The 27,424-nt window shown below is 40.9% G+C and overlaps 1 protein-coding gene across 21 annotated transcripts in view; it reads left to right on the top strand.

Annotated features, from left to right (window-relative positions):
- The window catches only part of ADGRL3 (adhesion G protein-coupled receptor L3), a 522,648-nt gene that overhangs the window by 316,491 nt on the left and 178,733 nt on the right, over window positions 1–27,424 (top strand). For all 21 annotated transcript variants that reach the window (XR_009747735.1, XR_009747736.1, XM_061479312.1 and 18 more), the window contains one exon: window positions 14,464–15,264. Coding sequence is in view for 19 of the 21 variants with exons in the window: in XM_061479312.1 (XP_061335296.1) it covers window positions 14,464–15,264 (801 nt within the window). In the remaining 2 variants the exon portion in view is untranslated. The remainder of the gene's footprint in view (window positions 1–14,463; window positions 15,265–27,424) is intronic.

Genomic DNA, 27,424 nt, shown 5'->3' with positions numbered 1-27,424 from the left:
GCACCTGTTGAGGTCAAACAGTTGATTAAACTTTTGTTGGGTTTGCCTAAGTATGAACTGAATTTTTAATGTTGTGTTACTGCCAGGAACATGTGTTATCATGTTGGTGTTTTGCTAGTCATCAGAAACTGTTGCCTCTCTCTAAGAGGTGAAAGTGGAAAACGCAGGCTGTGTTAGCAATGAGCTGTGGTGGCTACTAGTTGAGATGTATTCTGTTGTGTGGTCTCTAGGTTGTGTTTCCATACCAGTCTTTCTTAATGGTGATGCTTCTTGAACTGTTCCACTTCAACTCACTTCTGAGTGCAGCCTCAACTCACCAGCCTTAGGTCACCTAATTGTGCTCACTTTCGGTCTAACTCTCAGAAGCCCTTCCCTCCCACCCCCAAGGTTATTTATTAACTTGGTGCGAACCTGAATCTTCAAAAGCCTCTCTTAGGAGATGCTATAAGGTATGCTTGTGCTGTTCATGGGCTCAGGCCATGGCACACTCCCATCAGATGTGTTGAGCAGGTCTTGAATGCAGAAGAGAGCAGCACGCAATGAAAGGAAAGGGCTGCCCTCTATGCCACCATACCAGCATGGCCCCACTGATGTTCCTATGGGAACCTCTGGCAATGTTATCATTTGATTCTTGCAGTTCTACCTCATCTAAATTGTTAAGAGATTTCAAAATAAAGAGCATTTATGTGAAGCATAGCCTTGGCATCTAGCTCTGTGCCCTAGGTCTCTAGAGTCTCTTAGCTCTATTTCTTATTTTCAGATTACTAAAAGCTGAGCTGGAAACTGAACCTTGCCCTTAATTCTTTTTCCATTTTGAAGTAAGCAAGGTAAATAAGCGTTGTTCAATGTAAAAACTAAGCCTCACCAAAGTAGACAGATTGAATTACCTTATAGCAAAATGAGTGTGTTATATTGTCACCTTTTTTTTTTTTTTTTTTTTTACTCTAGCAAGATTTTATTTTTTAAATATATTGATGCCATGGGGAAAATGCTGCATTGGCTATGAAATAGAGAGAGGGCACCACACACTGACCGCTCCAATAATGTGCACCAGTAAATATTGTGTGAGAGCTTCAGGATCCTATTTTTTTTTATTATAACGTATTAGAAGTTAAGCTGTCGCAAAAGCACACAAAAATTTCTCTGGACCTTCATAAATTCTTGCACTTTACATTAGAAATAGTCTTTTTTTCATTAATGATGAAAGAGATAGATCTTAGTGGTGCCTAATATTCAGTTCATTGCAAATAGTACCAAATTTCTATGTATTCACCACATATATTTTAGTGCTGTAATTTGTGGTTCTCCCAAGCAGAATAATATTTTTACTTCACTGAATATACCAATGCAAATTAAAGGTCTCGGATGTATTCCTTTAAAGTGATAGTTCATTCCAGCTAGGTCCCTGCTTTATATCAGTACTTAGTCATTAAAAAATAAGTATAAATTATATTGTTATTATTCTATGATTCTATGATTCTTAGTCCGAGTTTCAAACAGTGGCGAGCCAAATCCTGAAATCTGTAAAGCGTTCTCTAATTACACTTACGTTCAGAGCATGCATTTGTTAAAAGCTCTCCCTCAATGCTTTTACCTGCGTGCTTGGTTAAATAAATACACCCAGAACCAACCTGTCAAGGGTCTGCTTGTGTGGCAGCCTCAGCTGGTGGCAGGTTTGCTTGCCGCAGTCTTGTCAAGAGCACTGCAGGGACTCCCAGCTTCATTTCTGCTTCTTGGTCAGCTCTGCATATATGTGAGGGTTTTCTGTGCTGTTAGGTAGGTAGTGATTAATGGGTGCTTGGCATGGAAGGGAAATGTGTGAAACAGAGGCAAAGGAGGATGCTTGTGCATAGCAGAGAGAAATTTGCTCAGCTGTGATTTGAGGACACTCTAACATTCATCAGAACCAGCACATTTCATGTTGCCTTCTTGTCTGTCCCTCTTGAGGAAGCAGCTATGCCTGTCTTGCACTGCATAGGCATGCACACAATCTCTCCCATTTCCCCAGGATGTCTGGAGCATGAACTGGAGAAAAGACCTGGGAGCCTTTCACAATTCAGCAAGGCATGATCTTCTCTGAAACATCTGCCTTGCAGTTGAGATTTTGTTGACTCTGAGTACTGCAAGGTGGAGTAAAGGAGAAGATGAAATGAAGACTCCTAAGCAGTTTTTTGCAATGCTTGCTTTAGTGGGTTATAGATGGGATGCGAGTGTCAGATTACTGCAGAATCATTTTTTTATTAGAGTGACTCGGGAATGTGCCTGACAGTGTAAACTATGCCAGTACCTGTACATTACACATGTGAGTGTATGTGCGTGTGTCACACACTTGGGTTAATTATTTAAATCTTAAAATGTTGGAAGTCACTCCTCTGCATGTGAGTGTGCATATGTGCCCACGCACATATACAGCACACTTGCATTAATTACTTAAACCTAAAGATGCTATAAGTCACACCTTGATTATTTTTTATTTTTTTTTTTTATTTCTTCTTCTTCCTTTAGATAGAAGACTTTTTTAAAATTTACATCAGGTTTTAAAATCTTGTTCTAAAGGACCAGTTCCTGAAGAAGTCTAACAGCTCTTAGACTTCACTTGCTCTCCAAAGTGGTTGTGGTAAAATCCCACCTTTCCAGCTACTTTAAATGTGTTCCCCCACTTCAGAGAGGAGGAAGAAAAAGAAGCGTTGATTTGTTGTTTGGCTTTGTGAAAATCCTTTTTATATTTTGATGGGCATTTTACTACAGCATCCAGTTGGAGACACTTAAGAATAAGTACTATTGAGAGAGTCAGTTGAGACAAAATCCTGCCCTTGCTGTTTTCTCAGTGGTTTAAAAGAAGCAGTGTTTTACCTACCAAAGCATTATTAAAGGAAACTCAGCCATAGCAGCTGGTGTCATCAATATGCCTTGGAATCAAACAAGAAATATGGTAGATACTCCGAGATGAGATAAGTGCCAAGGCTTATTCCAGAGCAAAGAGCTTTTCAAAAAATGTTTTCTCTGAAGAGTATCAACTTTCACTCACTTCTCACAGCACAGACATGCCTTGGCAATCATGATTAGCCTCATTTGGGCCTGTGGAATCCATTATTTTATAGCTAGTCTCATAGCTGGCAGGATGACAAACAGCTTATTCCTCGTTGGAGAGAAATTGGACAAAAAGACACAGAGCTTTAGTTCAGCATACCTAAGACATTTTTTCCCTTCCTGCTTATTGCTTAAGGCAAGACACCTAATGTTTGCCTTGATGGCTCTGTCAGGCTTTTGACATCTCAGATTTATCTCGTGCCTGAACGAGGACGACTCTTTAATGAACTTCAGGCTTTTGTTCCTTTTTAATTCAGGCAAGGAAGGTTTACAGTTCATTTGGCAAGGAAGATGTAAAGAGCTGTGCAAATAATAGTAATTCTTAATTAGCTAGATCTGCCTATTTGCCATGTCATCTTTCCATGTATTTTATGTTCCAGGAGGAGAAAGTAGGGTGGTTGCCTGGGTCCGTTTACCCAACCCAGTTACACATGAACTAAATGACCAAGGGCAGTAAAACCTAGACTCAAACGTACTCACAAGAGCTCTCTGGGATTAGATTTTACCAGACAAAGTCACTTCCAAAACACCTGTTTCGTTGCGAGTATTTTAACCATTCTGTCGGTCTGTCCTTCCATGCCCCATGTCTTGAGTCCTCCCAGACCGGGCTTGCAGCACCAGGAATTAGGTTCCTGCCCTGGAAAGCTACACTCAACAGCTCTTGAGGATCAAGCCCTGGTGCCAGCACCTTTTTGCCCGCCTTTGTGTGCACAGAATCCTGTCTTGATGGAGAGGAGACGCATCTTAGTAGTTATTTTATGCCCAGACCTTTTCCAGAGAGGCACCATTAAATAAGCATTCTTGGAAAATGCTTGGCTCTCCTTTTTTTTTTTTTTTTCTTTTAACCTTTTTAGACCTGGAGCTGTAAGTAATGAACAGTAATGCCTCTCTCCCCTTTTATAATGAAGCTCACTCACAGCCTGGCTGAAGTTTAATTCACACCTCCATTGGAGGCACCAGATCTCTGCATCTTGCTCATCCCAGCCATAGGGCTGTATTGCTAAAGAAAAAGCACTGCAGAGGGTCAGCCCTGCAGCCCTTACCTGCCTTACTGGATCTGGGCTTTCACTTCTTCCTTTCTTTTCTTCATTATGGGAGAATGATGTTCAGGTGGCTGATTCTGCTATAATTTAAAGGCAGCTCACTCTTCTGCTGTTGTGCTGGAAACAATAAGAGGCCAACTGCCAAGGAAAGTTTGGCTGGATGACTTGTAGCTGTAATTGAATTTCACACAGTACTTGTATGGTCCTTTTTTTCCTCTCTCATGCTAACTCATCTTGCTGCTTCTTTTTAGTTGACAAATTTAAAAGAAAAATTCTGGTGCATAACAAGTTGCGAGAGTTGCAGTGTATTAAGAAGTTACTGCTGGTTTCTGTATAAACTGGTGACAGCAGGGGTATACGTTACTAGCTACAGGGTCACAGTGGAATTCTGTCCGGCTTATTTTTCTGCTTGTGATTGTGGTGAGCCAGTGCTCTGGCAAACACACTTTGACTAGCATAAACAACCTTTTTGTTTCCCAGATACAGGGATGAACTGTTTTTTCATGTTCCTTTATCTCTGGAATCATAGAATGATTTGGGTTGGTAAGACACCTTAAAGATACCTAGTTCCAACCTCCCTACCGTGGGCAGGGACAGATTCCACTAGACCAGGTTGCTCAAAGTCCTATCCATCCTGGCCTTGAACACTTCTGGTGAGAACTGTTGCAGTGTCTCACCACCTGCATGGTCTAACTTAAATCTATTCTTTTTCAGCTTAAAGCCATTCCTCCTAGTCCTGTCACTACATGCCCTTGTTAAAAAGTCCTTGTCCATATTTCTTGTACGCCCCCTTTAGGTACTGTAAGGCTTCCTAAAACTCTCCCTGGAGCCTTCTCTTCTCCAGGCTGAACAAGCCCAACTCTCTCAGCCTGTCTTCATAGAAGAGGTGCTGCAGCCCTCTGATCATCTTTGTGGCCCTCCTCTGGACTCACTCAAGCCGGTCCACATCGCTCTCATGTTGGGGGGACCAAAGCTGAACAGGACACTGCAGGTGGGGTCTCATGAGAGTGGAATCACCTCCTTCAACCTGCTGACCACGCTTCTTTTGATGCAGACCGATATACAGTTGGCTTTCTGAGCTGTGAGCACACACTGCCGGGTTATAATGAGCTTTCTGTCAACCAACACCTCTTCTCTGAAATTAAAATCTCAAGTACAGAAGAGATTTATGCACATTAAAATGTCAGATATTTCTTCTGAAGATGAACTTAGAATATAACAATGTTTGCTGCTACTTCCTCCCCCCCTTCCCTCAGTGCTGTATATTTCAGGACTCATTATATCTTAAGTGAATTATCTTTACTTGAGAAAAACATATTTACCTCGTGGAATAATACATTCAGAAGTGCAGCACAATCACATTCAGTATCTGCTGAAGTTGATGAAGTGTCTGCTTCTTCAGAGAAGCCAGTCACTGTGACTGCTACCTGGAATAATAAGAAGAGGAAAGAGGCAAAGAAAGAATAGATTTTTTTTTTTTTTGTGGAAATTCAGGAAATCTGAATGTTTGCAGAACCATTCAAAGCTAAAAACTCTCTCACTGATCTCTGCTCTGCAGAATAGCAGCAGCTTCTGCAGGGCTGGACACATGAAAGGGATTTAACCCCAAAACTCAGAATCCCAAAGTTTCACTGGCCTTCTGCAGGACCGATTTTTCTTTTTTCTCTTAACAAAATATTTAAAGGCATATTTTTGTGTGTTTGCGCTTTGATACCTAAAATTAGAAAATGAGATCACAGTATTTAAGTTCTTAGAAAATTGACCTTGAGGGGACAGCGTCATGGAAAAGCATTTGTTATTTCTTGGGTTTGAGGAAGAGCCCATTTGATGGCTCAGGCCTCTGATGCCTGTCATCCATTATATGAATGTTTAAGAAAAAGATGGCCTCCTCCCAAATAACCTGAAGTTTGATCTGTAATACACTGGGCAATTTTATAGGAAACTAGCTTTTTTCATCTCGGAGAAACCTCCAGTGGACAAGAGTTAATGTATATTAGTGGTTTCCTGGGTCCTGATGACTGTAAGTTACACTGACAGGTGTTTTAACATTAATAATCTTTAGTATTATTTTAGCGAACATCTATTACATTTAGTTATTATGTATTAAAAAGCAGATTGAAAGCACTGACATTTTAAGGAAGCCCAAATTAATGGTTTGAAAGGTTTCATGAATTTATCAGATGAATGGAAATGTAAGGAAAAAAAAAATCCACTTACGAAAAACGACAGCTTTGATTTCTGCAGATCTATAGATACCATACTTAAGGATTTAATTTAGGCTGTGGTTCGTGAAAGCATTTATGGATTATTGACATTTCCAGTATCCGTACTTCACAGTGAAATTAATTAAGAGGTGATAATTTTGGGAATGTGTTACATGAAGCAATTGTAATGCAGGTTACTTGTAGAGCACCTTAATTTGCTGGTGCCTGGGTATTATATGTAAAATGGAATTTGGAAATGGAGCAAGTGAGATTATTCCTCCCTTTTATTAAATAAAGGATTAGCACTTCATATGCTGTAAAAGGCAAGCATTTTTCCTGTGCAATAAATAAAGTTTGTTTTTTTTTCTTTCTCCCAGCTTTATGTGAGGGAGTATAATGTGCACACAGAGGTATGTACAGTCAAGAAGAGGGAAATACACTTTTTATTGAAACCTTAAATTTTCTTGGAAATATAAATAATGTTACAGACTGAGTAGGTCCCACCATTATAATCATTTAAGCCTAAATAAACTTTAAAACTTAGTTTTCAGAATAGTTTTGGTCTGGTGGAGAACTGCCATGGAGAGTCTCGAAATGTGTGTAGTTCTTTCCTAACAGAAATTTGGCAGCCATGAGAAAGCTAATTCAGTGCAATATAATTGATAAAAATAATTTCTTCATTCCTTTGGCTGGAGAATGAAGCTCTGAGTGCTTTATATTCAAGTGTCAGATTGCTCTTGGACTGCAAAGCCAGGGCTCTGTTCCCTATTTAAGTGCATGTACACACTTGACATTGCTACAGGTGAAGATCCCCCAGGTAAAGCAGTGGCACAAAGTGCAGTCTGTTACGTATTTGTTCTTACTCTGTAAAGGAAGGGAAATGATTTCTAGAAAACTTGTCATGTTGAGGAGGGAACAAATACTTAAAAATCATAGTAAAGTGGGATTAGGTGGCACAAATGGGAAGATAGCAACAGTATGTATTTTCAAAGTAGTCTTAGAAAACCTACTTCTTTCATTCTCTGTTTACTACTGAGCCAAGGCCCAAGAAGGCTTCCCCTATTGCATGTTAATTTTTTTTTCACATGAAAAGCTCATGTAATGAGTGTTTCACTGAGGCTAGCACGACTAGTGGTAAATTCTGGCTTGGGGGCATCTTGGTGTGGAGGATGGGGATGGGGGCTGGTCACCATGTCTTCTGTAAGCAAGAATAGCTGCAATGAAGTGACTGAGACCAAAGACCGTCATGTTGCTGTTGCTTTTCCTTTGTCTAGAGGCAAAATGTCATCTGACCTTCTCCTGGCTACAGCTTGCTTCAGTGGATGTGACTGTGTTTCTGTTATTAGGGCATTCAGGGTCCAGTGACCACCCACCTGTGCAACAGAAGGGCTCCAGGCTTTCCTAGAAGGACCATGGGGATGAGAGAAACGGTGGTATATTCTTTGGTTTGCATCTGTGCTGCACAGAGTGAATGCTGAGCTTGGCTATGTGGTCTCTTTTGTCATTTTAATTATATGTCAAAAGAAGAAAATTAAGCAGAGATGGGTACTTCTGTAGCATTTTGAACTTTAGGCTGCCAAAACAGCATGTGTCATATAAATGCCAAGCTAGCTAACTGTGCTTCTAGCAAATTGTATGTGGGAGTTTGAGTGCCGTTTAAGTTCAAATTAATAAAAGAAGAGTATTCTCAGATTTTTTTCGTATTTTAGCATGGCTTTGAGCAGCCTGGTCTAGTGGAAGGTGTTCCTGTCTATGGCAGGGAAGTTAGAACTAGCACCCAAACCATTCTGTGATTCATTCCTTGGGTTTAGATAAATTTCTCTTAGGTCAGGCTGCTACAGAGTTCAGCTTTCCTTAAACTGTGTTTCCCAATTCAGATCTGTCTACATACCACCTCTGTTTCCTGACAGTTGAGTTTCATGATAATAGAGCACCATGGGTTTGAAATGCATACAGGATGGGTCCTGGGATGGGGAGCCAGAGGGACAAATGAGAATCTGATGACACTCCAACGGTACCTGTGCTCCATTCTGATGTTGCCTCTGATCTGTCAACTGCTGTATTTTCTCAGAGACCTCAACAACTTTCTTAAATTCTAGGTGCTGAAAAGAGAAACTGCTCAGGACTTCTATTACTATTAGCGTGGCTGGGAATGCATCCTGCCCAACAGCAGATTTTCCCACACCCTAGAGGACAGTTTCTCTAGCACTGACTATGGAGTCCTGTCGTCAGTGATCCACCATGCTGGACATGCTGTGAAGCTGATGCCACCCTTTCCTGTGTATTGCCTAGTTGCCTAGACTACTGCCTTCTCATTTAATAGCTAAAAGGAAGTATGTTGTCAACATGTGCTTTGGTGCCCTGAATTTTGACCATGCCTCTTGTTTACTTTAACCTTCTTTTAGTAGGGGAACACTGAGACTTCAGCAACCAGTCCTTGTCTTTGAAAGAGTGCCTTCATTTCCAAGCAGACTTTATATGGGTGTGCTTTGGGGTGCCTTGCTAGGTTTGTGGCTTCCAAAACATGTTCCTATTCAACCTAAAACCCACAGATGGTAAGTGGGGGTGCGTGTATTGGAAATAAACATGCAAATTGGAAGAGCTCTCTGTGGATACTATAAGGAGGCCCTCAAGTCAAAGGTTGAGAGAGTTGTGATTTCCTGTTAGCACAAGGCTGGCCAAGGAGATTGGGGTCTAAGGATTAGAGAGAAAAAGAAAAGCTCTAGATCCCAGACTATCCTTATATGAGGAGCCCTGGTGCCAAGGCAATTTCCAGACTTCATTTAATTATTAAAGGGAGCTCAATGCTTGAGCCTGGAACAACAGGGCTCAGAGCCAAGTAGTGGGTCGGCTATACAATGGTCACCATCTTGCACCATGGGTCATTTATCCAGGCAGGGCACAAGGCCAGTACTGTGCCTTTTGGGAATGTTTCTCCCTAGTTGGTTCCCTAGTGCCATGAATCTTTTCAGCTTTGCCTCCCCATGCATTCTGGTCCAGCTGGTTGGTGGAGGCGAGATGCTGTGGTAAATGACATCTGGCATGAAGCACCCTCAGCATGGCTGAGGGACTGTGTCTTGGTCTGCTAAGGTCAGCCTCAAAACCTTGTTTTCTTGGTCCTTCTGTACTGTCATTAACCATGTGTTTAACACTGAGTCTCTGAATATTAAATCAGTTTGACCTCTGAAGGACAGGAACAGAGTGGATGTCATTTATTCTGCTATTAAATGTTTGTCCACAAAACGAACAGCTGTCAAAGTACAGGGCACAACTTTTTACTTACTTTCACAATTTTAACATCACCCCTACTCAGATCATAGAATTATAGAATAGTTAGGGTTGGAAAGGACCTTAAGACAATTTTTTTTTGCCAGTAGTTTTGTGCTGCTGTTGTGGGTTTGAAGCAGTGTCGGGGAGAGAGCTCTCTATAGGACTCTGCCACTCCATGCTTATGCCTTAAACAGTTGAGTGCAACTCAATGTGGTGGTAAGAAAATGAGCAGTTAATGTTGTTCAAGTGTTAATTGTGCCAAAAATTTAAAGTGTATTTTCAGAGGCTTAGTCCATCAGTACTAAGAGTATGTAATTCATTTGTTTGTGTGATTTCTCTGAATGGCTGACAGAAATCTGCCTGATTGCTCAGGAGTAGGCTTAATGGCTTATGATCGCACATTGGTGTTGGTTTTTCTTCTGTACAAAGAAACAGCAGAAAATCAGGTTACGTGGAAAGTCTTGTTTGTAACTCCCCTCAAACCTGGCAAATGTTTCTTGACTTCCATTGGGCCTCTGGTGCTGTTGAAGCCAATGGCACTGGCCTGCAGCTGGCATAGGAAATTGAGGTAAAATACCATTGTTCTGCTCCAGTGCAGCGATAGCAGGAGTGGAAGATGTCATTGTAAGAGAAATAAATGTGTATGTCTGCTTTTTCTGTAGATCCCTGCAGGAAGGTAAGATGCCTTCTGTGTTATAAGCAGTATTTAAATTCTATAGACTGGCACAGGCATTGCAGAGATGTACAATTGTCTGTAATTGGGCATAATTAAAAAAAAAAAAAAGAAATTCCAGTACTTTATGAAGATGGTTTTGCAGTGATATTGCAGAACTGAAGGGATAGTCAGACCCTAATTAGACCCTTCCTTGTAATACTGCTCAATGAGCCAAATCCTCTATGCTTCCCATGCAACCTGTTTGAATAATATGACATCCCGATAAAAGCTGAATAATTATTGAAATTCAAAAGCATTAAGTCTTAAATCAGCAGGAGCGAAATACGTATTTGTGATACATATAATAGAAAGCACCGTGCAGGAGGTCACCAAAACACATACCATGTCTGGAATTGTAAGAGAGCTGGATATGGCACTGACTGCTAATAACACATATGAGCTATTCAGGAGAACGGTAATCAGTGCTTCAGGTCACTCAGCTCAGCTGGTCGCAAATATATTATCTCCTGCAAAAGCTCCTCTCTTCCTGCTTTACAATATCACACTGTTGTTCTAGTGTATTACAAAAGCTTTTGCTCGTTTGGAAACATAAATTACTACCTTCTAGGCTGCCAGAGGTACAGTATACCATCAGCCAGAAGAATCAGTGTGAAGCCATGCATTTGGGGATCTGTCATGTTGCTTTCTTGCTTTTGCCAAGGACATTTAATTTTTTCTGCATACCTTACTTAACTGTGGCCAGCCACAGCCTGGAATGGGGAGAGCAATTTCTGTGTGGATTTCTTCATTTTCTGGGTCTGGTGCTTTTTAATCTTGCTGGTTCTTTCCCTCGCAAAACCAGGTGCTTGCACTGAAATGTGTCATTTCTGCTCCTTAGAGCCCTGACAGCCACATGGTGAAAACATTTGCCTTTAACCTTAACTTGTTATGAGGTAGACTCAAAGCCCAAATAAAAAAGACTGTTAAAGTTTGGAAACATTCATTTTGGGAGCTGCAGTTGGCTCCGGATGTGTGCCTCCCTGCACGGCAAAGTGCAGATCTACATGTCTAGTCAATGCATTTGCAGTCTTAGCCTGAAATCATTCTTCCATTGAGCTTGCAGTTTCCCATCCAAATGAATGAGACTTTTGAATGCAAAGGGATTTGCAGTCCCAGCACCGGAGGACAGTCATTTGGCAACTGCCTCAGTCTGGAAGAGGCCAGGGTGAACTCTGTGCAAGTAAAAACAAAATGCATGTGCATACCTTTGCATTCCTGTCTCGCTTCTCTGAGCAGAGATCTCTCAGCTGTCAAAACCATACTGTTTTGCTGGCAAGTTCTTGCTTCTCCCTCAGTGATATTTTATGAGGCCTGCCTTCTCCTACAGTCTTGGAGAAGAGGCCCTGCAGAAATAGCAAACCCCAAGGCTGGGAGTGCAGAAACTGTTTGGTGCCCCATGATGCTGTAAGAAGAAAGAGTCTGTGCACAACTGCAGGGGACTTTTGGATGATGGCTCCAAGGCCTCTTGCAGGAGGTTGTTAGCTGCAGAAACTGTTACTGAGCATTTAGCAATTAGTAAGTGCATTAAATTTATTTATTCTGACTGCAAAGGTCTTTGTCCAAAGGGATGCAGCCTCTTCAGCAGCATTATTATGCATGGTGAATAATTCACATAAAAATATCCAGCAAGTTATGGGGTTGGGCTTTTTAAATAGTGCTTAGGTATTTTTAACTTGTTAACATGCGAGTCTTTGGGATCTTGTAAATCATATGACAGTATTTAATTTTATTTTTTCCCAATTCCTACTGAAGGTTGTTTCTCCGAAACATAAGCAAGACTCTATAAAAACCTAACAATGTGCTTCATTTAACTACTCCAAATTGTCTGTTTGTGTCATAAGGGAATATATTAATGTCTGAAGACAATATTCTCCTGCTTAAAGTAGGGATCTCTATTTTACAGGATTTTGGTGAAATATATGAAGATGTATATTCTATAAAGTTTCTCTCTAGAGTTTTTATTCTATACATAAATCTGTATCAGTCATATTTCAGTGTATGGGTATTTCATTTTGCTTTATGAAACCAGTCCAAGGCTGCTGCTGACAAGTATCTCAAAAAGTTCATTTTGGGGCTTGATATGTCCCAGGTGTTGTTTTTTTTTTTCTTCTGAAAGATTTTTGTAAAGTTAAAATTTATATGTATTTTGTTCAGCTTGTCTGCATATTATCCAGTGTATATCAGAGGAAAGGCTTTATCTATACATATATGTAAAATGTTCACATACTAAAGTAAATTAATAAAGCTTCCTTTTCATATGAAAGAGGTGAAGAAAAGTACCTGGCCAATACAGTACCATTAATCTATTCTCTTTTCTCCTTTCTCTCTTTACCTCTCTCTCTACAATAGAAGTGGAACAAAAAGGTAATTAAATACCTTTCAAATTATATATATTACTTATGTATAGGCTGTTATTTAACAGTTTAACGTTTTAGTTGAAATACTTTGTCATTAATTCTCACTACTTTTTTGTTAAAGTTTATTTAGTATCTCTGCTGCTCAACTTCACCAGATAACTCATTTTTGATGAATTTTTTTTACCAGTGCCACATTTTTTCCATTAAATTTCTGTTCAAAGGTTTAGATAACTCACTCTTTTCCTGCCCCAAAGAATTTGGAAAGTGTGCATACATATGTATGTGCATAAGTATATCTAATTATGCCATAAAAGCTTCTTGGAAACAGCACCGCTTTATCAGCAACTCTGGGTGATTACTTAGACTCCAATAGAGCAATATGCTTTCACACCAGTTACTAAATCTTATTTTCCTCCTGTCTCACTCTCCAGAGGATATTACCAATTTCTGCATTTCTGAAAATAATTGGTTACGCTCCAACCAGGGAGCACGAACACAGGATCCCATCTGCCAGCCCTGTGCTACCAGAAGCCTGTGGTGGGATGCCTCTTCATGCCTCCCTGCTGCCCATTCCATCGTCATGGTTATTGTACTACTCATGCTCATGGAGATTAGCATGACAAATAACCAGCCACTATTCTCCTCCTGAAGCGTGTGAAGCACCTCAGGTCAGGAGGATGCTACTGGGGATGACAAGGGCTGAGCGAGCCAGTTTTGCTCCACAGCGTCCTTCCTTTTGTCTCCCCGTCCAGCTGGCTGACCTCTTGGCGTTGGCATTCCCGCGATGCCAAGGTTAGCTGGGCACCGTCTGAGCCTCCTCCCAGGTGCTGGGCATGCCCTGGCTCCACTCAGCCCCCCTGAAGTCTGAGCAGCAAAGCACTCCGGTTAGTCAAACTGCTCCTCTGTGCTCCTCTCATGTAACAATAGAAGGTATATGTTTTTAAGTTTGAATTACTACTATATTTAACAGGACATTTTTTAACTGATTAAAATCTAGACCTTGGGTTCCTCTCCGGTGAACTTTATTCTTTTCCTTCCTTCTTTCCTTTCTTCCTTCCTTCCTTGTCTTTTCTTTTCAGCATCCATACGTCATTCATTTTTAATTGCGTGGACTGCATGTTTTGTGTGTCCTGTAGCAGCTTTGAAAGCCTCATTTCTAGTTATACTACAGATCTGTAGACGGATGTTTCCCTCCTCCCCACTCTCCCCACTCCCTTTGCTTTAAATGCTCTTCTGAGTTGCTAAGGGATTCGCCTCTGCTTTGCTATTGGTACCCTTTAAATATTTCATATGGCTTGGGCTGTAAAGATGGGAATTTCTCTCTCTTATTTTCATTTCTAGGCCATTTTTCTGTGGATTGTTCAAATAAATATGTGGATCAATTCCTTGGGAGTTTACCCCTTCACCTAGTAGGTACAAATTCACTGCAGAATATAATGGAAATACAAAGCCAGAAATTCTTTGGGGGCACATATTAATTTCAGAGTTTACAAAGGCAAGTGGTCCAAGTAAGTGCACCTGTAAAAACAGATTTGAAAAGCAATAAGAAAATGAGCCACAGCAGATAGAAAAAGCAGGGAGAAAAAAAATCAGTTTGATGGAGCAAATCTTGTTCTAGAGACATGGCCAGTGGGACGGCTAGTCTCCAGCTACAAGGCATTGCTTTTGGGTTTTCTCTGATCTCAAGTATCCTCTGCTCCAGAGCTAGAAGCTGTTGAGATGTTTGAGCCAACCACTCATTAACTTTGGTTTCTTTTGTTTTAAATTCTTTTCCCCTCCAACAGTTTTTCTTTGCCCTGGACTGCTGAAAGGAGTATACCAGAGCGAACACTTATTTGAATCTGACCACCAATCTGGTGCCTGGTGCAAGGACCCTCTGCAGGCATCTGACAAGATCTACTACATGCCCTGGACACCGTACCGGACGGACACACTGACGGAGTACTCCTCCAAGGATGACTTCATTGCTGGGAGACCAACTACTACCTACAAACTCCCTCACCGGGTGGATGGCACAGGGTTCGTGGTGTATGATGGGGCTTTGTTCTTCAACAAGGAACGAACCAGGAACATAGTCAAGTTTGACTTGCGGACAAGGATAAAAAGCGGGGAGGCTATCATAGCTAATGCAAATTATCATGACACCTCTCCCTACCGCTGGGGAGGCAAGTCTGATATAGACTTGGCTGTGGATGAAAACGGGCTGTGGGTAATCTATGCAACAGAACAAAATAATGGCAAAATAGTCATTAGCCAGTTAAACCCTTACACATTAAGGATTGAAGGGACGTGGGATACTGCCTATGACAAGAGGTCAGCTTCTAACGCCTTCATGATCTGTGGGATTTTGTATGTGGTGAAATCTGTGTATGAAGATGATGACAATGAAGCCACAGGGAATAAAATAGACTACATATATAACACTGACCAAAGCAAGGATAGCATGGTGGATGTACCCTTTCCAAACTCCTACCAGTATATTGCTGCTGTGGATTATAATCCCCGGGACAACCTCCTTTATGTATGGAACAACTATCATGTTGTGAAATATTCCTTGGATTTTGGCCCACTGGACAGCAGAGCAGGTAAGTCCTTTAATACTGAGCCACAATCTGAATCGGGCTTTCTATCTTTCTTGCAAATAGGGTGTAAAATTGAATTAGACTTCTGTCTCACTGGTACGTCTACGTTTCTGTAAGTTAAATCCCACCACAATGCCTATTATGGATATTAAGACATTAACATGTGCAGAATATTTTTTTTTTAACTTAGTTTGAAATGAAATGGAGAGTTTGCTATGCGTTACCTGTAAACAAGCTGAAACAGTCTTCAAATGTCCATGCTGTTGTTTGCATCACAGGGATAGCAGTCTTTTCTCCTCAACGGAATTATCCTCTGTATATCAGATTGTTTTCCCTTCTGCAGGAATTTTGGCAAAACAAAGCATGGAAGATACTATCACTGCAGACAGGGGAAAAATGCCAGCCAGTTTAAATGACTTCATTCTATTAAGCTGAGCAAGTTCAGGTGTTCAGGGAAGCCAAAGCTAATTGCATATGTGGGCATGCACCCAGTAGTGTGTGTCTAGAGTTGAGTGAGGAATTGAGAACAAAAACTTCCAGATTGTTGGGTTATTTCAAATTTCTCTTTCTTTTTCAAAGCATTTGATGGCTTACTATGACTCACTATACTTTCTGTAAGAGAACGTTCCCTAGAGGATTCCCAGCTTTTCCACCCTTTTTCCTGTTAGAAATTATGCTGGTAATTGCTTAGTTCAGTTATATTCCTTTATCTTCACCAACTTCTTCATTGTTTTGCCAGTATTATGTTCACAGTTGGCATTGTATTAGTAACATGACTTAATCTATATTCTGGTCAAATTCATATGACAGTACAAGAATTTCTAAACAGCATTTGCTCAGTTATCAGGTAGTTTCTATGCTGGACTGTGCACTTCAGAAAAGCTGAAGAAGTAAAAGGAAATGAAGAATTAAGGTCATTTGTACCGTAAGCTATTTGGTTCTTAATGACAATTCCCAAAACATTCTTTTTGTTCATCCAGAAACTCAGAAGTGGATGAATCGATTCAGGGCTTCAAGTTGCAAAAGAGAAGTTGAGAGGTTTCTGTTGCTGAATTTTTTTTTTTTTTTCCTGTGTGCAGCCTGTTATGTGTATAAAAATGGATCAAGAGATGCTGAAAGAAACTGTGGATATGAAATCCAGGGGAGGGGTGGAATAAAAGTAATAAAATGGCAGTGACTTTCTCATTTTTATGCAAAAGTGTGAGGAAGAAGAGAAGGAAATCTTGAAGAGGCAGATGAACAAAACTGAGTGAGTGTTAAGAGAAGAGCAGGGACATTTTCAATGATGTTGACCTCTTCAAGATCTCAAATGAGCAAAAAATGAAGTAATACTCATTCTCCCAACTTAATGATGAGCACGTACTTTCTGAGTACTGGAGTGAAGCAGAGCAATTTGTGAGCTATCCCTGAGGAGTGAAAATCAATTGCATCCCTTCTATTTCATGGAGTTTCTCTCATTTTCAGTGAAATATTTCTAGGTATTACATCAGAATCTCTACTGCTGCTTTTTCCTGTGGTGACTCTTGTCAGTAATATCCTCTTTAAGATAAAAAAAAAAAAAAAGCCATAATTGGTGAAAACCCCGAATTTTATGCTTTCCTGTAAAAAAGGAAATGTTTTTCCCCCTTTTCCCAGTCTAAGCTGGTTTGATGGGAAAGCAGGTGAAAACCTGGAAGAGGGCTGATGTGCAAGGATTTGATTTGTCACTGTTTGAAGCCCCTGCATTTCATTCATGTTTGGATGAGAATTTAAAATCCCCCAGTGCCTCAGATGGAAAGCTGAAGCTGTTTTTGGCTTTGAGTGGTGGACATAAGGGGGTTAATTTGGTGTCAGAGAATCTGGTTAGCCTTCTCTGATGTTTCTTTCATGCAATTTTTGATAGCTTTGTAATGTGGGGACAAAGCTGAATTCTACATGCATTTCTCTTCTCTGAAAATTGCCAAGATTTCCTTTTTGGCAGAAATTTATAAGGATCCCATTACCTCACTATTTTATGGGTTTAGAGGACTTTTGAGAGGACTGCTCTGAGAGCAAGTGAAATTTTTGATGAGACATCTCAAATGGGCCGAGGTATTTCGAAGTGAAGAAAAATACCTTTACAAAGGGAGTTTATTGCTCCATTACCTTCACAGCCTGATTAGGGGGAACGTTATGAGTCAGTCAAACAGGAACACTGATTTTGAATTGTATAAGTGAATAACGCCTGTTTGATTGTAGTTGGGTGTTTGTTTTGGGGTTTTGTATTTTGTTTTTTTGTTGGTTTCATTTCTTTCAGAAAGGAGCCAGGAGACCAGGTCTGTGTGACTCTTTCTTTTCCAAGTTGTGCAACACATTTTCTGGTTAGCACCAAATTTCATGCTGCATTGACTTCTATATAATTCTAAATGCATGGCTGGCATAAGCCCAGCTCATGCACCAAAGAGCAGAACAGGAGCCAATGAAACACTAGGAAAGCAGTGAAGGACCAGGATATTTTATTTAGTTATTTATTTAGTTATTTTTTTACAGAGTGGAGTGTGGGTATGTGTTTCCCGTCTCCCCTTCCAAAAGTTGCCAGTGTTTGTTTAGAGCGTGGCAATGTTCAGTGTGGCCATTTTCCATAGGGTTACAGTTTGAGTAGTAAAATATATAAAAGAATATTTGCTTAATTAGAAAATAAAAGAAAGATTATAAAATTGATAGGTTGAACAAATTGGTTGTTAAAAGACAATTAAGTGTGAAGTTTTAGGAGAAGAGCTCTAAAAACCAAACATTGATCTTAACAAAAGAAGTAATATATTTTTCTATCTAAATAGGCAGTAACATGTTTGAAACATTTTTCAAATCTCAAGTATCATACATTTCAGGGCTATCTAAAATAAAAAGAAAAACAGGTGCTGGGGCCTCCAGTTCACTTAGAATCAAGCATTTTCAGTCATTTTCCAAACTATCCAGGGAAAATGGAAGGAAGCAGAAATCACTTAGCTTATAGGAAGGGCAGGGATCCCATCCTCTTGCTCTTCACAGTAATGAAACATTTTCTGTGAGTTTTAATTAAAGGTCTGTTTGTGTGTGTAGGTTTGGAACATATTTGCAACCTGCGCTATCTCAGAACTTCTCTCACCCACTGTTTAAAAAAGTCAGCTTTTACTGCTCAGAGTAAGTGAGTGTCAAACCCTGGAGTTTCCGTGCTCAACTTCTGTAGCAGCTGAAGGTACCAGGGAAGACAAAATGTTCTGAAGTCGTAAGTGAAGCACAATGCTGGAGTCAACTGACCTAAAAGCAATTTAGCTCTCTTGACTGAATTAAAAGTAATTGTTCATTTTTCTCAGAAATGGGAAAAGCTGCATTTTAAGGATTTGACACGCTCTCTTTTTTTTTTCTTTCTCTTGTCTGAGGTTGTTTTCATTTATCCCAAAACCAGTTTTGAAAGCAAGCAGTCCTCAGTGCCTGCAAATTCCAGGAAACCTGTCATTAATGTCTACCTTCAAGTGAACCTGAAGATACCAAAAGCTTTCAAAGCATATTTTCTTTGTTTATGCTGTTTGGCCTTAAAAGTAGGGTTTTTTTGAGGATGCTTTTCCATAAATACTCCTGAGCTTTTGTGCTATTTATTTGTAGATGCTTTTGAGTTTCATGGAACTGAAGAATAGTCAGGGTTGAATGGACCTTAAAGATCATCTAGTTCCAACTCCCCTGCCATAATCATGGACACCTACCATTAGACCAGATTGCTCCAATCCCCATCCATCCTGGCCTTAATAAACACTTCCAGGGATGGGACAGCCAAAACTTCTCTGGGCAACCTGTGCCAGTGCCACACTGCCCTCTGAGTAAATAATTTATTCCTAATATCTGATCTAAACCTACCCTATTTCGGTTCAAAACCATTCCCCCTTGTCCTATCACTATATATCCTTGATTCCAGATTTCATGTAGGCCTTCTTTAATTACTGAAAGGCTTCCCTAAGGTCTCCCTGGAGTTTTCTCTTGTCCAGGCTGAACAAGCCCAACTCTCTCTGCCTGTCTTCATAGGAGAGGTGCTCCAGCCCTCTGATCATCTTCATGGCCTCCTCTGGATTTGCTCAAGCAGGTCTATGTCCCTCTTGTGTCTTGGAGATGCCACTGCTGAATACAGAACTCCAGGTAGGGTCTTGCAAGAGCAGAGGGGGACAGTCACCTCCCTCGACCTCCTGGCCATGCTCCTTTTCATGCAGCCCAGCATACAGCTGTCAGCCAACACCCCCAATTCCTTCTCAGGGCTGCTCTCAATTCAGTCTCTGCCCAGCCTGTAGCTGTGCCTGGGATTGCCCCAACCCAGTTGCAGGACTTGCACTTGGCCTTGTTGTACTTCATGAAGTTCACACAGGCCCACCTCTCGAGCCTGTCAAAGGTCCTTCTGGATGGCATCCCTTCCCTCCAGCATGTTGACTGCACCACACAGCTTGGTGTCATTTCCAAACTTGCTGAGGGTGCACTCAATTCCACTGTCCATGTCACTGACAAAACAGTGCCAGTCCCAACACCGACCCCCGAGAGACACCATCATCACTGGTCTCCACCTTGGTCATTGAGCTGTTGACCACAACTCTGTAAGTGTAACCGTCCAGCCAGTTCCTTATCCACTGTGTGGTCCATCATCCATCATCAAATCCACGTGTCTTCAATTTGTAGACAAGGGTGCTATGCAGGACAGTGTCAAACACTTTGCACAAGTCCATGTAGATTGTGTCAGTTGCTCTTTCCTTATCAAAGCCCCATCATAGAAGGCCATCACATTTGTCAGGCATGATTTGCCTTTAGTGAAGCCATGTTGGCTGTCACCAGTCATCCCCTTATTGTCCATGTGCCTTAGCATAATTTCCAGGAGGATCTCCTTCATGATCTTGCCAGGCACCAAGGTGGAACTGACTGACATGTATTTCCCTGGGTCTTCCTTTTCTCCCTTTATAAAAATGGGGAGAAAGATTTGCTAATGGTTTGCGAATTTGAAGTGATAGTGAGAATAGCTCTGCAACTCTAGTAGTGTTTTGCATTACATTCTTCAATAATTTGAACCCACAAAAGTGCTCAGTTTGTTTTTTTTGTGTCCCAGTAGATATGTGCAGAGAGGGAAACAAAAGTCTATTAACAGAATTTTCCACGACTTAATCAGTCTTAATATTCACCAGAGTTACCTGTTTTAATCATCACCCACTTGTGATAAAGTCTGTGTAAACAAATTCAAGACAAACATCAACAAATCTTCATCTCCTAAAAGGTAAAGTGCTCCCATCCCATTTCCCAGCACCATGCTTGCACACAAACACCTATCTCCTGGCTTTGCATTTCTGCACCTCCCTGGGCAGTGATGACTCCTGGATGGGCACCAGGTGGATGTTACTGGTCAGCAGAAAGACCAGAAGAAGAAGAAAGTTTTGTCTTTTAAATGCCTTAGGCTCCCTATGCCAGGGCCAGCAGCTCTTCTGTAGGAGCTTGGGTTGTGCTAGCTGAACGTTTAGACCAGGAGGAGGGACTAGTGACTGTCCCATAGCTTATCAGTGAAGGACTTGAACCAGGGTAAAGATCCCTCTGTTCATCTTTGGGACTTGTATGTCCTGACAGCTGTTCCCAGTGGCATGGGAAATACAGAGCTCCTATTTTCAAGGAGGTGTTTTAAATTATGTCCGAGAGACCAAGGTATTACAATTTGAGGTGTTTAATAGATGTATGAAGTTAATAAATAAATATGCCAAATACATAAGGAAGACAGTGATATGATATAAAGCTTCTAAAACAGCCTCATTGTGCTTAAGTGTCAATAAATTGCATATTAACAGTGGACTGCCAGTCTAGTAAGCAAATGTGGTATGAAGGGCATATGTCAAACTTTTATTCTCTGGATTCTGTTAAATATTGTGGGATGCTCTCTTGACATGTGATTGCAACCATTTTATTCGATAAAGGTGGTTGGGTTGTTGGGTTTTGTTTGTTTTTTTTTGTCGTTTTGTTTTTTTTTCTAGAACAGTTTTACGATGCAGATAAGGTGAACCTTCTGTCCTTATAATATGCTAATTAAGAGCATTTGTGTCTTGGGTAAAAGATGTGGCAGTATGGTGATGAATAAGAACTTTAAACACATATGACACCTCGTTAAAATGTAATTTTCACATCATAAATCTGAGGCCTTCTCTTTGACAGCTGAGTAATGTGGATAGTGGGCAGAGAATCATGAACATTTCAAAGTTGTCACGTGCCAATAGGTAGCTGAAAGCAGCTTCCTGCTCTGCTCGCCCTTAGCGCCCTATATCCTTGGGAAATGCATCAAAAGGGCTGCCAAATCTTAAATCCCACTTGTGCACAGGATATGAATTGACACTGCTTCAAGATCCCATTGCAATAAGCCATGCTTAGTACCTGAAGTTAAATTTGGCTGCATTTTAAAAGGCCAGCTGAGCTTTTTGCATGAGCTGCTTCTCTGGTCTGACGAGGGCCTTCTTTAGGAGGGTGCTGAGTGTTTAATTGCAGCTTCTCCTGTGCTTTTTAGTTTCTAGTTGCTTTCCTCCCATCTAGGAGCATCCCTAGCTCTCTCGCTCCTGTTCCTCTTCATTGCTTACAGTGACAGCTGCTGGTTGCGCAGTGTTGCTGAAGGTTTTCAGAGAGATCAGCGTGTGCTCTCAGCAGCCTCTGCTGAACACGTATCATGACTGGGTCCCTGGCACATCTTTTATAGCAAAGCTGGCATCTCAGCCAAATTTTCTGTTCAGCCAGTACCTTAATCTTAGAAGAAAGGGAGGATATTTCACCTACCCTGGAGCATGCTGGGATCCAGCATTGTGTTTGTTCCCCATTTTGATGTCTTATCTTTTGAGCCTCTTTATTTTTATCCTGTTTTATTTTTTCCCTCTTTCTAAAGCAGTGTTTGATTAAAAAAAAAATATTAAAAAGTGTCATATTACTGGACACTTTTCTGAAATTAGGTATTTCTGCCTTTTTTTGGTCAGGAAAGGTGGAGTTTGAGCTCTTCTACCTTCTCACAAAAAAATCCTTTAAAAGTGCAAGATTCCTTAGCTTAAAAACATTCCCTTTGTGGAGCATTTAATGAATAGTAATACTGTTTGCTTAGCGCAGCATGAGTATCTTCAGTGCCTCTCCAGTATGAATAAATATGTGGTTGTTCCATCTTCCTAAATGAAAATGTACTTCTTTCAGTAGGACTATAGAACAGGAGGTAGCCTCACCGAATGAAGGCGGAGGAGCCTTTCTTTTCCTCAAGTCACTCCTCCAACTATAAGGCACCTGTTCGAGCCAGCTTGAGAAAATCATAGAATCAGCTAGGTCAGAAAAGATCTTTAGAATCATGAAGCCAATTACCCCAGGACTGCCAAGACCACCACTAAACCATGTCACTTAAAACCTCGTTCATTCTTTTTAAACACTCTCAGGGATGGTGACTCCACCACTTCCGTGTACAGCATGCCTAACACACCTGGGAGCTAAACTGAGATAGTGTTATATCCTCTTTAGAATCAGTTGTTACCATAGCAAACCAAACAGGAATTTGCTCTAAGACCCTGCGTGCCATGGGCTGGAGTCCTGTTCGCACAGACTTACAAGCTGGAGTGCTTGGGAACTGGGCTGGTGGGCAGCCAGGATGCTTGAAGCAGGGGAAGGGCAGCAAGAGACAAAATGATTAAGCTAAATTTCACTTCAAGCTTCAAAACAAAAGGAGGCCAGAGACTTCAGCACTTCATAATCCTGTCAGATGCCAGGAGGGGGAAAGCACCTTGCCAAGAACATGTCGGAAAAGCTGAGGCGGCTGTTCCTGGCAGCAAGCATGAGATGTATGGCTGAAGATAACAGTGATTGCATGTGGATAAAAGCATTAAGTGCATATGAAGGATAGTCTTTTCCTCTTCTCCAGCGAGATCTTCAACTTCAGGAATCAGCCTGAAGTTGCTATTAATTGTTGTTTCATTAAGTTCAAGACCACCAGAGTTGTCACACTGACATCCACGCAGCTTATCAGTCTGATGCACATACTTTGCACCAAACCCAGCCATGAGTGTGCCAGCCCTTTGGTTTGAGCTGTTTGCCAGAGGCAGAGAGCGAGAGGCGACACATAGCAAATGTGCAAGGGCACTTTTCACAGGAGGAAGTGACTGCATCATGTACCATAGACAGCTTTTAGCATTGTATTTTTAAACATGTTTTTTAGTAATGAGTGCACTGTTTATCGCTTGACAAGTGGATTTTGCTGGCTTTTTTGCAGTGATGGGAGTCTGCACAGGCTTAGGGGCATAAACCTTGAGAGAATCCAGGATTGTTCCATTTTTGAGCTGTTGGCTCTGCCAGCTCCTCTTCTCCCACCCAAAAGCAGGAGCATAACCTGCCAGGTTTTTTCTCAAGGCATTACCCTCTCAGCTTACATTATATTTGTGTACCTGATTCCTCAATGCTGGTCACATATGGTGCAAACACCTTCTGTTCTCTGCAATTCTGCTCTGGCCTGGCAGCAGAGCCACTAGTCTGGCTTGGGACGTGGGCTCCCAGATGCTTTCTTCACGCTCCAGCTTGGTTTTTCTGCTAATGTATTTTTTAAATGAGAAGCCTTTATTCCTGCTTCCCACTGAAAATATCTCCACTATGGCAGCTCATGGGTCTGTATTGCTCTCCTCTCTCGTCTGTCACTGATTGTGTTTGTTCTAGAAATGACTACTGTAATATTTTTAGCAGCACTTATTAAGATTCGTCTCCTAAAGTCTAGCTCAGTGTTGCTAATTAACTTTTTTGATGCCGCCCTCACTCTCCAGTGCTGCTATGCCAGGTTTTCTTTCTTTCTTTCTTTCTTTTAACCAAGAGAGCAGATGTGGATGCCCTGCCATATTCTCCTTTAGTGTCAAAGCAAGCAGAAGATGTATTGGATGCTCTTCATACAGCTGGCCTTTATACTTAGGTTAAAGAGGAGTAAAAAGCTCTTCAGGAGTAAGTTACAAAATTATTGAACCCTTATGAAGAGCCTTGCCTTGACTTCAGGCAGGTGTGATGATGCCTTTAGCATCTCCCCATCCTTCAGATGTGGCAGCAAGTCAATTTTCCAGACACCTAAGGTATGACTGTGCTGATCAAAAAGTATCCAAGGTATACATCAGGAATGAAAAGGTCAACCTTATCTTCACAAGTCCAGCTGAACACTCATGGTAGGGTTGGATTTGATGGGTTGCTGATAGGAAGGAAATTTATGTTGAAGGTACAAAAAGAATCTTGGTAGCTACTTTGAAGATCTCCACATTGTGGAGAGAAGTGATACCAGCCATGAAAGGCTGGGAAATGCTAGTTGGTAATATTGTCAACAGCCTGACAGGGGAAACTAAGTAGATCCCAGAAAAAACAGAGAATAATAGGTACTTTGAATAACACCTTCTCAAGTGCATTTTGGCATTTGTACCTATGCTAAATCAAGAAAGTTGTGTTCTGAAAAAAAGCAAGACTAAACCAGTGTCCATTTCTTTTGTGTGTGTCAGGTGTGCATGAGTAAAGGTTGATCTAATTAAAAGGTTTCTGGAATAAAATCTCAAAGTTCCTGGTGAGTTTCAGCTCAGCCATTATTCAGACAAATCCTCTGAAGTTGATAGGGGTTTAGACTCAGGGTTTTCAGGAGTGAGTCTACAGTGAATTTACGTTTGCCCCTAGAAGGAATTGCATTTTGCCAGCGAGAGGCTTTTTGACCTCCTGTTTTATGTCTAAAGCATCTGCAGATGAGATATAAATTGTAAGCTGGAATAAACAGCAAATATCCATGTGAATTTGAGTTGCAGTATCTGCCCTACATTTTTATGTTGAAAAGACTTTTTAAGGGTGTGTTCATGATTAGAGAGCAAAGCAGATGATGAAGGCTTAGGTGAATGACGTGTCCATTAAAACAGTGTAGCGATCGTTTGCTGTAATGGGATGTTTTCACTGTAAATAGGATTTTTGCGTGATTAAAATGTGCTGAGAGGAAACAGGTCTTAAGGCACCAAAACATGGGATTCAGTTTAAAAAGACTGGCACTGAATAAGCAAACTGGGTGTTTTGTGTTACATAGCTCCTCAGTTCTGTGTTCTCACAAAGTACCAGCTGCTTGAGACTCAAAAGGGAGGAGGGGGAAAAACCAATGAAATGTCAGAGCTGAAAACTATAGAAATTATACGCTGGCCATGACAGAAGATGGAAAATCAGGTGCCTTTGTGCCAGTCTGAGCTGCCTTACTGGGCTGCCATTCATACTTCCTTCAGATAGCTGGAATAAATTAACACAGCCAGTGGAGAGATGGGGCATTAGGTAGCTCTACAATTCTTTTTCATCTGTTGATATTTGGGATGGAGAAATGAAAAGGAATGTCTGTGTGCTGCAAGCAAAGATAAAAAGTAAAGGTATCGAGTACAGACATGCCACCTGTCCATTCGTAGGGTCTTTCCAACACACCATGTGAAGAAGAGCTCCTGTGAGCCCTGTGTATTGGCCTCTCATTCACTTGCCTCTTTGTGTTAAATTATTTCCTCTGCCCAAAGCGTGCATGAAGGATGCTGTGGCTTGCTAAGGTTGGTCAGCCTGAATTCACGTGATGTTTTGCTCTCTGATATTAGTGAATTAAGCAAATGGCAGGTAATGTTTATGTGAACACTAAGGCTTCAGAAGGAGGGAAATATTGAGGGAAGGCTGCATAGAAAAGAAGGGTGGGTTGTTTTTTTTTTAATTATTATTATATTTCTGTGACAGAAAGGTTGTAAAATATATTTGCTTGGCGGGAGTATATGTATACACTAGAGGGACTAATAGGAGTAAGTATTTCTGGCCTTCTCCATGTAAGTGCTTGCTTTTCTCTCTGGACAGTGACTGCCAAGTGTTTTCTTGGTGCGATATTGAGCATGTTACAAGTTATTCACAAGAAATATCCTTGGAGTGACAGGAACAGATTCTATCAATAAAAATGTTGTGCTCCTCACCAGGCAGGTATTGGGATGAGTGAGGAACACCAGTACCTGAAAATCAAGCCAAGGTGGAAAGTTCCCTAGCAAGTTTCTAGTTAACTGATGTAGTTTAAGGTGCAGATTCATCCAGTGTTGAGTTAGGAAAGGTGCCTCTGTCTGGTGCCTTGCTTGTAAATATAAGCTCTCATGTATAAACAAAGCCTCCTCCCAAGCTCTGTGGGAAGTAAATGAAGCTTTAGAGTAACCTAAAACTGCATAGTCAGAACATGGTGTGTTGTGTAGGGCTGCTGTAATGTGTTCTTTTCATATAAATGAGTTTAAATTGACTCTGGTATGAAGAGTAGAACAGAGAATTAAATTAGATTAATAGATTTTTTAAGACCAGAAGGGACCATTAGCTCATTTAGCCTGACCTCTGTAATGCGTTCGATTGGATTTCATCTGCTTCCTCTTGTATGGAGCCTAATGACTTGACTTTTAACTGAAGTGTACCTTTCAGAAAGGCACCCAGACAATCAGTGTGTCACTTCACAGAGTGCTTTTCTTGGGTGGGCATTCTCTCCCGGTGTTAAAGAGGTAAAAATAATACCCACATTATAAATTGTGCTGCCTGGTCAGCGAGTCCTTTTTGTGCCTCTTTTGCAACATGTGTAAAAGTCAATATGTGCTTCTTGGATGTGCTTTGCACTTTACTCAGACAGTGCTCAGGAGGTTGCCTTCTGAGGGAGTTACTGATGGGTCTGAGGGTTTTTTGTTAGGTTTGGTTTTGTTTTTTTTTTAATTTTAAACTGTTAGAAACTTGTTACAGGGAATGTGAAACTCCTGAATAAGCTGGGAAAGCAAATAATTCACTAGCAATGAGAAAATAGCTTTCTGGGCAGTAAACCCAATAAAGTATTCTGCTTTCAGATGCATACTTTATGAGTGTCACTAAAAGTGTCTATAAACTCTGCTTTTTAATTAGGAGAAATTGCCAGTCTGCAGAGCTTGCACACTGCTCTCTTAATGCCACTTCCATTTTTATTTGAACCAGAGTGGTAGGGAGTGACATTTAAACCTCAGAGTTTGTCATCAAGTTCTAATTTTCTCATTGATGAGAACATCTGTCCATTGGAAAGGGCAAAAACTCATTCCAGCAGGTTGTTTTTTTTTTCCATAAAGTATTGGAAGATTTAATTCCAAATGATTGCTTGTTTGTTTGGGGTTTTTTGCCTTTTATTTCCCACCATCTT

This window comes from Pezoporus flaviventris, unplaced genomic scaffold (assembly GCF_033815535.1).
Source record: "Pezoporus flaviventris isolate CSIRO_AGI_PZ_B2104156 unplaced genomic scaffold, CSIRO_AGI_Pfla_v1 ptg000002l, whole genome shotgun sequence".
Taxonomy (NCBI): domain Eukaryota; kingdom Metazoa; phylum Chordata; class Aves; order Psittaciformes; family Psittacidae; genus Pezoporus; species Pezoporus flaviventris.
This window is presented reverse-complemented; position numbering and strand designations above follow the sequence as displayed.